Source organism: Acartia tonsa, chromosome 14, assembly GCF_053477335.1.
Source record: "Acartia tonsa isolate MP-2025a chromosome 14, ASM5347733v1, whole genome shotgun sequence".
Classification (NCBI taxonomy): Eukaryota; Metazoa; Arthropoda; class Copepoda; order Calanoida; family Acartiidae; genus Acartia; species Acartia tonsa.
The window spans coordinates 8,245,635-8,260,182 of NC_137273.1; the positions used below are offsets into that span (position 1 = coordinate 8,245,635).

At 32.5% G+C, this 14,548-nt stretch overlaps 1 protein-coding gene across 1 annotated transcript in view; it reads left to right on the forward strand.

Moving 5' to 3' along the window:
- LOC145306243 (uncharacterized) overlaps nucleotides 1-14,548 on the forward strand; it is a 60,993-nt gene that overhangs the window by 38,428 nt on the left and 8,017 nt on the right. Inside the window, exons 6-9 of the mRNA XM_080148306.1 lie at nucleotides 9,078-9,129; nucleotides 10,591-10,637; nucleotides 13,889-13,945; nucleotides 14,413-14,440. Coding sequence (XP_080004432.1) covers nucleotides 9,078-9,129; nucleotides 10,591-10,637; nucleotides 13,889-13,945; nucleotides 14,413-14,440 — 184 coding nt within the window. The remainder of the gene's footprint in view (nucleotides 1-9,077; nucleotides 9,130-10,590; nucleotides 10,638-13,888; nucleotides 13,946-14,412; nucleotides 14,441-14,548) is intronic.

Below are 14,548 nucleotides of genomic sequence, written 5' to 3' on the forward strand. Positions count from 1 at the left end.
AGACCTTCTTCAATCAGCTGCCGCTTACGCACGTCCAAGGCGGACTGCCCGGCGGCTATGGCGGCGCAATGACGGCAGTTCTTACAACCGCTGCACATTGATGGTGGCTGTATCCCCAAACTTTCAGTACTCAGGAACTCCATCTTGCTGACCTCCAACTTCACAGCTTTACAGGCGACAGGATTAGCAACAGTCCTGCCATCTGCAGACACAACTAAATAGCCTGTACCAAATAAGCTTCTGTACAGTCTAGAATCACCAACCATTTTATCTGCACACGGGAACATAGCTGGTGTTAAATGGCCGATAAGAATATCAATCTTACCGTCGACCATAGAAAAATTATCAGGCTTCATGTTGAAAATGTCGGCGGCGGCTGTAGGATCAATAGAACGCAACCCTTCTTCAGTACCAATGCTGGGCACTACCGCCGCCTCCAGAATATGTGAATTCCGGTTGCGGTCAACCAAACAAATCTTGACTGTAGGACATGCTTGGCTCTTTCCATCTGCCAGAGAAATAGTAGCTGTGCGACCAGTTGATGGCAACTCTAACTTCTTGGCAATACTTCTAGAAATCAACGTCAAATTTGCTCCAGAGTCCCACATGGCACTGACGGTGACTTGACGTTTGTCAGCCGCCAATGCCGTGAGCTGCTGCAACATCAGCATAAAATTGTTCTTGCTAAACAATTGTGATTCATACACTGCCGCAACTTGTCCACCAGCAACAGATTCGTGTAACAATGAATTATGAGGCTGGTTGCAACTGTCTATGGTACAGCTGCCAAGTTTATCGGCTCTGGGACAATCGGCCACCCGATGCCCTTTTTGTAAGCAGAGCAAACAGGCGCCTATCTTCTTGATGAAGACTTTGCGTTCAGGAACAGACATATCCCTAAACTTGGAGCACTTAAACAACAGGTGATCAGAGTTACAACCTTCCGACGGGCAAGGCTGTTTCTTCTTGGTCTTAGCTGGAGACCCAGGTTTACCAACGGCTGTAGCTGCGGCCGCAGGATTACCTTTCTTCTTGGAGGGGGTGTCTACATCGATTGAACACCTCATCAAAATGGCGCCACGCTGTTCCTCTATAATCTTCAACAGCTTAGGAATATTTGGGGTATCCATCGAGCCCAACGCCAGGTTGAGCTTGTCTTGAAAATCACGTGGCAACTTCTTGGATAACATCTCCAGAAGGATCAAGGTCAACCACTGGCTTGTGGTGACTTCCTCATCATCATCGTCTTTAGTCAGCTGCTCGAGCTGGCTAACTGCACCACCAAACTCTGCTAAGACTGTCACAATCTGGTTGGAGTCCGACGGTTTAGGCTTCTTCTCCCATTGGTTGAAAAGGCAGAGCATCTGACGTGTTTTGGACTTAAAACGTGCGTCGAGGTAAGCCCATTGAGATTCATGCGATTGAATCTGAATTAACTGAAGTCTCAACTCTTTATTTTTGCAAACCTTTTCACTGCTCAACAATAACTGTAAATATGACGGGTCCTGTCCTACGGTTAGCTTTTTAAAATTGTCCTTGAAACTTACGTAGGCTGACTCTGAGCCGTCAAAGCTTGGAAGAAGGCGTTCGTCGACACGATTCATATATCCTGGCGTGAATATAGAACCGGTGCCGAACTGTGGTGTGCCAAATGGCGACACAAATGGCGATGCTGTCGAAGCACCCGCCGTCGTTGTAGGCGGCTTCACAGGTTCAAGCTTAACCTCAGCCAGCCGTTTCATCAAAGCAGACAAAGTGTTTATAATTGGTTCTGGTAAGGGAAAGTATGACCCTTTAATAACTTTCACAATCTTTAAGCATCGATCATATAGTTCAGCCTTATGGTCAGGCAAATTATCACCAACTAAATCAACAACACTTTGAATGTCACAAAGCTCTTCCATAGCATCTAGAGCATCTTTCAGAGCGTTATAATCCTTTTGCACAGTAATTATATTAGAATAAATGTCACTAAACTCCTCAAGCTCTTGGATTCTCACACCAAGCTTGCTAAAACCGACCATGATGCTATCGAATGTCTCGAACTTGTCATGGACAAGGATTGACTCCTTAGTGAAATGTCTAACATCAAGCTCTGAAGATTCACTGACCAACTTCATCACTTTATTTAGTTCACTGGTTAGGGCCTCGACGGCTGGGCGCAGCCGCAATCCCAGTTGAGCGCCTTTATTCTTTTTAGGACCCATGATTGTCACAAAAATTAACTGTACTGATTATGATTATAATAATGCGTGGTAAGGTATCACAACCAACACATTCACAAAACTTCACAGATATTTTCTTAGCCGCATCTGTTCTGTCTTGTTTTCATTGTTTCGGAACGCATGCCTTGCCGTTCTCGAAATCTTATCTCCAAGCCCTCCGAATGACCAACATAGCGAAGTTTACAAATGTGTATTTATTACCATGAAAACAGTGAGTCTAAAACAAAAATATAAAAATTAATTACATAATATTAATGGTTTATTATTTTTGTAAGATCGAGGTTGCGTGATTTCAATTTAACTAAAAATATAAAATTTCTAAAAAACTTTAAATTGGCACGAAACATATTAAATAGCATCAGAAATTGATAATTTTAGATTCAAATGATCAATAAAATTAAGGAAAATATTCGTATGTCAAAAGTTAGCAATTAAATGGTCTATTTGTTGAAAAATTAATGTTTTAAATTTCTTCGTAAAAATATACCATACTACACTTATTATTAAGAATTAAAGATAAATTCTTACCACATATGATGTCAAACTAAGCAGGAAGGCTTATTTGAGATCTTCCACGGATTAGAGCGCATGTATATTCAACCAATACATTATTTTCATTCACGTAGCTCTTCACATGGGAATCATCAAAGGAAAAATGCGCGGCTTCTTGTTTGTTTACAAGCGACGCGCGGAGATAGTTAGGAATGCCGCGTAACACACTCATTCTCTGGTGTAAGGAAAAGGGAATTAATGGGTTCGAACTTGCCAGGGAATACAAGAAAATCATTCCAACACAATATTCGCCCTTTAAACCAATCCTATAGTTCCCTTTTTTAAGCACATTCGCCCATAACTGAAAGTGTGTTATCAGAATAAAGTGTGAGGTAATAACAGGTTCATAATGATATTTATAATAAAGAATTTAAAAATTTGAAATGAAACCTTATCATTGGATAATACTGTAAGAAGGAAGAAACTTTTTTGTATCAACAAACATATCAACATACTTAAATAAAAAGATAAAAAATTATCCAAAAATCATGAAATCAATTATTCTTGTTTTATCCTTTCATTGTGCATTGTACATTCATTAATTAAGGAAAAGTAAGGAGTAATGTTATTTATTTGTGCATCTAAGCTCCTCTACTATAATCTATAAACGTGTGATTGTTTTGGCCTCTAAAAGTCTCATTAAGGGATGGGGCTTATTTTAGACAAATTAAAAAGACAGAATAAATGTAATGATTTCTAAAAAAGCAAAAAACAAGCACAATCATGTCCAATAAAAAAGGAAATATTTTAAAAACTATATAATAGACAGATGAATTTATTATAAATAAACACAAACCAGAGAAGATAAGACAAGATGCTAAATTATAGAAAAAATATTTTTCCTTCAAAGCGTCATAATTTAAAGAAACTAACATTACATACAGAGTCAATTTTGATTTAGCTTTGCTACAAAAAGTTATTTTTTCTTTAGCTTTCCTCACTAACTATAATTGTTTATTAGTTTGAAAATAACTTTTAGCCTTGTTTCATAAGCATTACAAGGATGACAACATCCATAAAAGCTAAACTTGAAAAATCAGAAAATATAAAATCTTTAGTAAAGAACTTCAATAATTGCGGAAGAAAAATGTTGTTACTTAAATGTCTGAATAAAGTTAAATGTTCATTAGTTGTAAATTAATCTTGTCTTTAATAAATTCAGATGATGGCTAGTGTCTTTACTGATATCAACATATTATTTATTAGAGATTATTGACTTTTCTACATGACCATAAGTAATAATGTTCGAGAATCATACCATGTTGACAATCTTACAAACTAATGTCAACATAATAATTAAACAAAATCAGCTGTTGGTCAACAGTTAATTCATATAAAGCAGGCTATGCTCCTGCAAGTCAATCAAAATTGTCACGTTTCTACAGATAATTGCTATAATACTTTGTTATCCTTGATTTTGTTGAAAAAAAGACAATTATATCAAATAGTAGCCAATCTGTAAAATAAGCAGCAAAACAATAGACCAGAAAGAAACAGAGAAAGAAAGATAGAGAAGGAGGAGGAGAGACAGAGAAAGAAAGAGAAAATACAAATGAGATAACCAATAACCAAATTAAAGGCACCATTACAGAAAAAAAATTGTAGTCAAACATGCTTTCTAATAAAATAGCTTTGCTTCTAAAAATAATAATTTGAATAGTATCCTTTACTTGAAAATATGTTTTTTTTTGTTTCTCAATCAGCATTGCAATCAGGACACCACAAAAACAAATATAAAATTAAACATAAATATCTGACCGACTGTTGTTGTATAACATAACAATGCTAAAGACTAAGTATAAAAAAACAAAGAATTAATATCTGGCAGGTTTTATGCTGTTTACATTTTTTTAATTCACCATAAAGTTAACATAATATACAATGAAAATAAGTTTGACTGGAATAAGTACTTAAAGAAACTTTTTACAAAAATAAGAAAATAATAAGTAATTACTATTTCCATTCTTTTAACCTTTAATAACAAAACTTTTGTTTGGTAAAAGCTGTTACTTTTTCAATATCAAAGAACCTCACTAACTTTTGTTTGTGAGCCTTCTGAATAATTTTTTAAATTCATTATGTGTAGTCTGTTTATTTACTACTTTTTGTTTAAAGGGAGTTCGAACTTAAAAATTTCTCATCTGATTATCAAATCTTAACATTTTCTAAGCACATTTCACTACACTGATCAACCAAAAACGTTCTATTAAAAAAAATATCCAGGAATAATGCCTTAATTTTATGGTATTTTGGGAGGGAAAAAGGAAAAAACAGGGAAAATCTGAATGTTTTTGTTTCTTATAATGTTCGTAGGGATATTTAACTTGTCATATATAGTTGAAACAATTTACTTACTGTTAAGGATTTATTTTATGATATAAAATTGCCAATTAGTTTTTTTTATAACATAGTAATTAGGTAATAAAGACCTATTTTAAATTCGTATTATTGACAAAAAATACCTCACTGTCTACAAAGGGTTGAATCTCATAGGTTATTTAAAATAATAATATCTTTTTTTATTGTGTTGGACAGTAAATAACCCAATTTGGAGAATTAGTTTACACTTTTATCAGACTGTTTATAAAGAAATATTGCATCTTTATTATTTACAAATTTGTAATTAAAGATGGGCGAGAGATGGGCCATCTAAAGTTAATTGGATACCAATAAAAAACCTGTTTCTAGCTTTGCTATTGTATTTGGTTTTCAATAAAAAATATTGCTTATTTTATCAATTTCTAAGTAACTATACATTGGTTTAAAGCAAGGATTATGTTAAAAGTCAGCTTAACTGTTAGGAAAAATCAAGAACTAAGTGAAAAAGTTTAATTTTAGCTATAATGGAAGAAAAAAGCAATTTAATGCACATTTTAAATAGTACAGAAAATTCCTTCCTTTCCCTGTACCTTATAAAAACCGTCAGAAAAAGCCATTTTTTAAGCAAACAAAAGCGCGTTTTGCTCTATCTGTGAGATATCATGAATGAGATAATGTTAAGATGAGAAAAATTTAGGTGCACAGTCCCTTTAAGTAGAAATCAATGATATGTTTGGAATTGTTCTCACTTCCTAACAAATTAGGGGTTAATCTATACCCACCCCCTCCCACCTTCCCCTACACATTAAAAACGGGTTTTGGATAATTAAACTTGACTGATAAATTAACTATTGCAATTATAATGTCCTTGTTCTCAATCTTTAATGCATAGATCTTAACAAAAATTTCTTTTAAAAATAATACAAAAATTTATGGAGATAATTTTTTATCCAAGTTATGCTTGAAGGCACAAAAAAGAATTTAAAAGGCTTTTTAGATAGTTTCTTTATTTATTTACTTTGTTTTAACTGATTTTTTGTACTTTTGATTAAACTTATATATTGTTAACCTATTTATTTTGATTAGAAATATTAAAAACAAAAACTATTATTTTTTTGATAATGTCAGGTCTGGTTGTTTTACTTTTCATGTTCAACTTTCCAACAACTTTGATTGATATTTTCATAAATACTACAATTAGTATTATTACAGGGATATTAGGGGGTAAGACAAAATAAATGGATTTGTGTATTGTACATCCAATAATGATAAACATATTTACTCCTTCTGTAGATTAAATTTTTGATTGAAAAGTTTGGACACAACTTGTTTGTTACCAACTGATCAAACTTCAATAAAAGTGCCCAAAGTTCTTGAGTCAATGATTATAAAACTTTGAGTACCAAGGTGATTTATAGAACAATGTCCCCTTTCTCCAGCTGATTTGGATTTTTTATTGTGAAAAATTTGTACTTATTTTATCTTCAGAAAAGGTGTGATTTTTACGCTTTTTTAAATGCTCATCATTTAGATAAAACAAGAATGTCCCTTACTTCAACTGATTTACAAAAGGCATGCTATAATGCATAGAAATATATATATAAAACTGTTATACTTGCTTAGAGTATGATGCATGTATATTATGCTAATAATGTACATAAAGCCAAAATATTCCCGCAACCCTGTTACAAAATCAAATAATAAAAATCTGAATGTTTTGTTTTTGCTGCTGCTAAAATAAATAACAAGGACAATTCTGTCAAATATTTACACAGCTATCCTATTATATCAGGAGTAAAGTTTTTTTTGGTTTGTAAGTTAATATCTTGCCAACAATTAGAAAATGTTTTTTAGTCCCACACCTGACGACTTCGATTACAGAACAACTGAATACTAAGGGCGTAGCAGTTACTGACGATATTTCTAAAGAAAAACATAATGGTATCCTTAGTGGCCATTCATACAGACGAATATACCTTTACTACAGAGTAGCCACGCTACTAAAAAGCAATATGTATGCAGACAAAATAAGTTGTATTACTATTACTGCGACATTTTTCATAAAACTTTATAACAAATTTTATAAAAAAATACAATTAGTTTCATAAAAGCCAAAAATAACTTCAACATTTGAAGCTTTTGAATATGTAGTGTGAATGGGTTTAGACTATTTATCGAAACTTGCAAAAAATTAGCTTGCATGTCAAAATCAATGAAAGAAATATTTTTTTCTGTATGGATATTGTAATTTTGGACAGGGATATAACAACTGGAGTAATAATAATGAATTTATTTTTTATAACTTGCAGCGTATCTGAAAAGTGCAATTTACGAGATTTTCATCATCAGACAATAAAAACCTTACTACTTAATAAATTAAAATAACCGATAATTGTATTTCTTAATTTTTTTTGAAACATAATGTATATTTTATTAGCGAGGCTACTCTATGATTCAAATTTTCCTTATGTCTTTGGGAACGTAATGGGGACGAGGTAAATTTGTCGGCTGCAGTTCAATATATTCGGCTGATTTTTTTTTTGTTGGTGGAATTCCCTTTAACAATGTACATCTAGAATATAAATTACCGGGTCATTCATTCTTTCGGTCATACAAGTTGTTATAAGCCTGTTGGAAAACTAGCTAAACAAATATTTTGTCAGTTACCCTATCCCCAAACCCTGATGCGTATGTATTGTAATATAATAAAGGATTGCTAATTATATGAATTAGAATCAATTTCTCATCCAATATTCCGCTTTGTTAATCATGAATAGGGGTTTCTTTCTCAAGTGTTACTACAATGTAAGTATTAAAAAGCAGTAGGATGTCTTTTCTGCATGTATGTATGTATGTATGTAAGTTGTAAAGAAGTTGTAAAGAAAAGTTGTATAACCCAGATATGTACCTGGCCAAAGTGGTGGGAACCTTTTTCAACTGTTAGCAAATCACTATCTGCTCTTTTGTCAGACGCTGTTAGCTGATATTCAAACACCCAATTGAAAGTCTCCTGTTAGTAAAGTTACTTATAGCTTTAGCCTCTTCTATTCTTTTACTTTAATGTATGTTCAGTAAAACCTCATAAACGTTTGGATCGATTATTCTCAAATTTTCACAGATAGTAGTTAGGCTATTTGGCGAAAGGAACATCATCCTTCCGTAGTGAAATATCCAAAAATAAAAAATGCCCATTTAACAAAATCGCTTTTTTAAAGAAAAAAATCCTTTTACTTTTTAGTGAATGAATTCAATTATAAATATTTGTTATTTTGTATTAACACTCTAAAATATATTAATGGGGTAATAAAATATGAATGTAATACATGTCACTACTAAGTAAAACAGTTTAACTTTCATTTGTATTTTTTATAAATTACAGGGAATATATACATATAATAGACAAGAATCGCACTATGCTCCGAATTTATTTTAATTTTAAATATATGCAGGGAAAAAGGAATGTGATTCTGAGAAATAATTCTATAGGACAACCCCTTCCACTTTTTCTCCCCTTCTTACCGACCCCTCTTCAGTTACATGAAAAAACAAGTTATGCTCCAACTTTACTCCAACAAAATATTAACTTTCGCAGCAATTTCAATTGGAATTAATTGGCTGAATAGCAGCCCCTGAAAAATATGTAATTTACAGTTTGCTTCGCCATTATAATCCAAGGCTTTGTCTTAAGGGGAAGGTATGGAAACCCATACCCAATTTTATTATTGTTTTAAGATATCAAAATAATTCTAGCGGGTGGGAGGGGGGGGGCCGGGGGGGGGGGGGGTTATTTCTCTGAGCAAGTTTGACATATCTTCCCTTCAAACACATAAAAAACAAACATTCTACGAATATCAAAAAGCTGATCTGTACAGAGAATTATTTTTTTTTTACATCCATGTATCCATTTATATGATTTATATACAGACTATATATACAGGCAGACTATTACCAAACAATTTATGAAATAATTTTGTTTTTTAGGAACTGGTGTTGGAATTTCAAGAGCTAACTCTACAGTAGCTGATTCTATAAAGTAAGTTATGTTCAAATTTAGTCACGTGGCTTGAAACACAACACACACAAAATTGTATTGTATTGATACTTTAGGAGCTAACTCGACGTATACAATACCTGATTCGATAAAGTAAGTTATTAAAGATCAAAGCAACTTAATAGGCCAATTACATTCCTTTTCAGTAATTTTAATTTTATTTTTCAAAAATAAAATACCTTTCTATGCAATTTATTTAAAAAAATTTTTGAGGGGATACGAAAAAAAATCTTTGGGTGACCGCCAAATTTTTAACAACCACCAGTTGCTTGTTATCTGAAAAAAAGTGGCAAATGTGATACATTGCTTAGCTGCCAAAAAACACCACTGTAAATTCATAAACATTGAGAAACAAATATTTATTTTTGATTTTAAATGAAATGATTTGAGTGATGTGTGTTTATTTATTGTTTACTTATGTAAGCTTATATTTACATTTCATTACCGATTTTTATTAGGAAAACTATAAAAAATGAATAAAAAAGTAATTTTTACGTTAAAAAGATTTTCTGTTAGATATAAATTTTTGAAATTGAACTTAGATGATATATAAAAGCATGATTTATTTTTCAAAACATAAGAAAATTATTCTTACATGATGCTAACTATGCCATATTACAATTATTTATAGCAGATTCGCCTATAGACTCTAGGGACTTCGCCCCAAAAGGCATTGGAAATTAGTAATTACCGAGATCTTAAGCTTTAGACAGACAGAGAGACATCTTTCTACTTTGTATTATATTTAATTGAAAGAAGGGTATTAAATCTAAAGTTAGGTTGTCAAAATGAAAGGAAGAATGAATAGGATATTACATCAATTTCTTAAATAAACACTTTCATATTTTTCTCATCTAAAAGTAAATCTACAAAAAGTACTAGATTGTATCTTTTTTTTTCATTTCCACAGTTTTTATATTTGAGAAGGTTTTAAAGTTTAGTTAGTTTTCAAAAATTAAGTCTTGCACAAACTGCGTTACAACTGAAGATGTTAAAAATGTAAAGCTTACTGCTATGCCAAGACTGTCTTTTCTATAAATAACTAATTTGTTAATAAGTATAGCGAAAAGGATAGTATGTCCGATATCAATATTAAATAATGTTTGCCCTTTTTTATGTTATCATTACTTTTGTACAGGGGCTGTATAATCTTGAGAGAGAGAGAGAGAGAGAGAGAGAGAGAGAGAGAGAGAGAGAGAGAGAGAGAGAGAGAGAGAGAGAGAGAGAGAGAGAGAGAGAGAGAGAGAGAGAGAGAGAGAGAGAGAGAGAGAGAGAGAGAGAGAAAGAGAGAGAGAGAGAGCGATGAATAATAAACGAAGGGAAGGGCAATTGGGACCACCTTAGCACTACCACCAGACATAAAGACTGACAGAAGGATAAACATACTTGGAAACTTTATAGAATAACTTCATAACCATAAAGATAAATTCCTTTATAATTTAGGTTAGATGAAGACTATAAGCTAATAGCCAGAGATAAAATTATTCTGGGTAAGTTTTTTTTCTCGTATTCATTCGAAACCGATAAATATTTGGTGGATTAGAACCTGTTCTCAGCCATGAAAAAACTATGTTTAGCATCGGAAAGCTGTTTATAATACGATGCAAAAAATAACTATTCTTCTTTTCTTTGCTATTTTCTATGTCATTCTTTTATATTAAAACAGTGAAGGAAATTAAGGCTATCCTCTAATATAAAGTAATAGTGGCTTCGCCCCTAGCCTTTAAGGGCTTTGTCCCAAGAGGTAATTGAAAAAAATATGTACCTAAAAAAAATAGGTACCTGAAAATGATTGGTTTTTTTTGTTTTTAGGGGGGTTGAGGGTGTCCTACTCCCCAAAAAATAGCTTAAAACCACCACAGGCCCAGTAGATATATTCCTTGAAGAGTAGAATCCAATCGTTTAAGTGGTTACCTAGATCTTAAGCTTCAGACGGACGGACAGGCATCAAGCTACTTTGAATTATAGATTAATGTTTATTTCTTGTCGGTCCTTTAAAATATCGCTAACTACTGAACCGACTGAGCTACCTTTTCTAGAGATGATTCAAGAATTAAAGTCTTGATGGGAAGGTTTTAGGCGTTTTTGCTGCCTCCCTCCCTTCATGAATACAGAGCTCCTAACTGCTAGTTTATTTAAAGCTTTAAATAATATTTGTTTATATTAGGTTTCGTGATTTTTCTTTTTATTTTAATATGTTTTATTTATATTTTAATTTTGATATCTTTTTGATATTACAAAACTAAAAGAAATATTAATTTAATGAATATCTAATTATAAGCTTATATTTATATGGACTTTATTTTGATGTTTTCTACCAGTACTAGCGGCTGCGCCCATAGCATCTAGGGGGGCTGTCTTAAAAGGGGTAAGATTATGGGAGTAAATAACCTAAAACCATTCAAAGAATTAAAACAGCCGAAAACCATTCCCTGGCCTATGTGAAGCTTCCTTTAAAGGAAGAACTCAATCATTTTTCTTTATTCTCGAAATCTTAATTTTCAGACAAAAAAAACTTCCTACTTTTTATCAAAAGAATAAAACAAACCAATATTTAGATTAGTCTTAATGATGATTATTATTTAAAAGGAAAAAAATGTTATTTTTATTTGTTATTATTATGTAAAACTATTAACTTTTTGGCGCTAATACTAGGGTAGGTAGTTTTATTATAATCAAGAATTTAAGAATAGGTACATTAATTTAAAAGAACAATTATCCTAATATAAAAGTAATATAATTTCTATCTATCTGTCAGTGTGTAGTGAATGATCTTGGTAATCACTGAACCAAATGGTTCTCCTTAACAGGGAAGATATCTATAGGTGCAGTGAAGGTTAATTATCAATTTGGAGAAGGATCCTCCGATTAAAAAAACACTGAATTATAACTGAATTATCTAAATTATAGATGTTCTACTTAAGAGCATAATGAAGTTTTTTAACTTTGTTATTAGGTTATTTTGTTTCAGTATTGGTGACCCCCCCCCCCCTCTCCCCCCCCCCCAAGAAATATGTTCTCCCATCATTACTTTACAAAACTAAAACTTTTGTACTACAATTTAAAACTATTTTTGCCTGTCTTATTCCCCTGACTTGTAATGCAGCATTATAAAAATTGATTTAGAGTATAATACGCAAATAAACAAACATTGCGTTTTCCTTCAATCACTTTATTCTTTATAAGCGCAGATTCTCTAATATTAGGGTATCTTCGTCCGTCTGCAAAAAAAAGTATTTAGATACTTTGTTCATAAAAAATGGGACTAGCGGCAACTCACCCAAGAGTTTTCTAGTTTCTTTCAAAATGGTACTATGTTGTTTTTGTTGAGCTAATATTGGAAACAATTGTCCTTGTTTTTTTTTACATTCACAAGTAACTTCAGAAAATATTGTTATAACAGTTGTTTCGCCCTTATTATTATGAAGCCTTAATTTTTTTTGATCAAACACTTTATGAAGTCAAACAAACATAAATGTACAGTTATCCCAAATATAGCTGGAAAAAGAGTCTAATGAAATCAGCCCTGTGACGTCATAAAAATGAGAAATAATCCATATCTTTTTTTAGGGGCATAATTTTTGTCAGGTAGAACCTCATAAACGGCTAGGACCCTAGGCTAGTCAAATAGATTCATCTTATTTAAAAAAAAAATATCAAAATTTGTAATAATGGGGTGGGAGAGGGGGGGCGGGCATTCTCCCACGAAAAAGCTTCTAGGAAGAATGATCAAATTCAAAATCATGTATAACTTATACCATTCCAATCGTAATGGGACTACATATTGAATTATTTTTTTTTTATAATTAAGAAGGATAAAGCTATATTAGCTAAGTATTCGTGTGTAATTTAAAATTTCTTAATTGCTGAACTAGAAGTGTAAATATTTAGAGAAGCTTTGTATTGGTTATTTACACATTTTTACATCCTTTATGATAAAAAAAGTTTTACGATATGAAAATTTTAATTAAATATTAGAGGGAGGGGGGCGACATTAAAATATAATTTACAAGTACCCGAAGTTTTATAACCACGTTATCGTATTCGATGACTCAAAAACTTACATACTTTTATTAATTTTCATTGGTTAGTTCCTAACTAACATTATCTGAGATGATAACCAATGTATCGTCAGTTATCTTATCCTTTTTGATCCCTGCTAATATTGCCATTAAAGCTGCGCCAATGATGGACAAATTTGTCACAAAGGACGGCATCCCTTCCTTGTTCAATGTAGCATATCTAAATTGAAAGTAAGAAAAATGATCATTTCTGCACTAATGTGTTTTCTCAAATCTTTCTGGAAAAACAAAATTATTTTTTCTTCTTCTTTCTCTTACTTTAATTGCAAAATAGAGGACATCATATATGTAAAAGAAGAAAAATATAGGTTTGCTTTAAATGTCTATAATATAAAAGAATATGTTTTAACGAATAAACGAATATTTACACACATATCCTTTAATTTTAAATAAACCATTTTTTAGGGGGGGGGGGTGAATTTAAATTTTTTTGGGGGTTTGGTATGTCCCACCCCCCAAGAAATAGCTTTAAAACCACCACAGGACCAGTAGGTATATTCCCTGAAGAGTAGAGTCCATTCAGTTCAGCAGTTATTGAAATCTTAAGCTTCAGACAGACGGACAGACGGACGGACGGACAGACATCAAGCTACTTTGTATTATAGATATATAATCTAACTAACTATCAAATAAATTAATTATTTATCTAAATATTATAGGTGTACTCTGGGGTTCAGGAGTGGTAAACACAATGCTGAATGAACATATGCTTTCAAAGGAACAATCAAATTTTAATATTAACTTTTAACCCTTAACAATCGGGGGGGGGGGGGGGCGTTCAACGCCCCCCCCCCCCCTCCTCTGTTATTTTCTATCTCATTTTCTGTGTGTGTAAGGTAAAGAGCCCAAACTGCTTGACTTTTTAAGTGTGGGTATGACACATAACTGAGAGTTGGAATTTTTTGAATATCTCCATCCTGGCGGGCACAGGATGCCAGCAAACCTAGCAGGGTCATTCAGGTAAAGAGCAAACCGACTGATAAGGGTAAAAAAGTATTTTAAGTGTGGGTTATATGCAAGGGGCGAAGCCATTAGTCCTTTTAGAAATTAGATTTTATGAAAATTAAAGAGTATTTTGTAAGAAAAACTACACAATTTTATGTGAAAATGGTGAAAGGAGATAAGAGAAAAATTCTAATGGTTTTGTGGATTAATTTTAGTTTTAAAATTTGATTGTTTTTACAGGAACCAAATCCGTCTTGCTCAGTTAGGTAAGTCTTTTGGTGCTATCACACAAAATACCCTCTTGATCACCCCTACCCCCCACACCGTATTTTTAATTAAATTGCATATGACAGAAAGGGGGGGGGGGCGGTGTA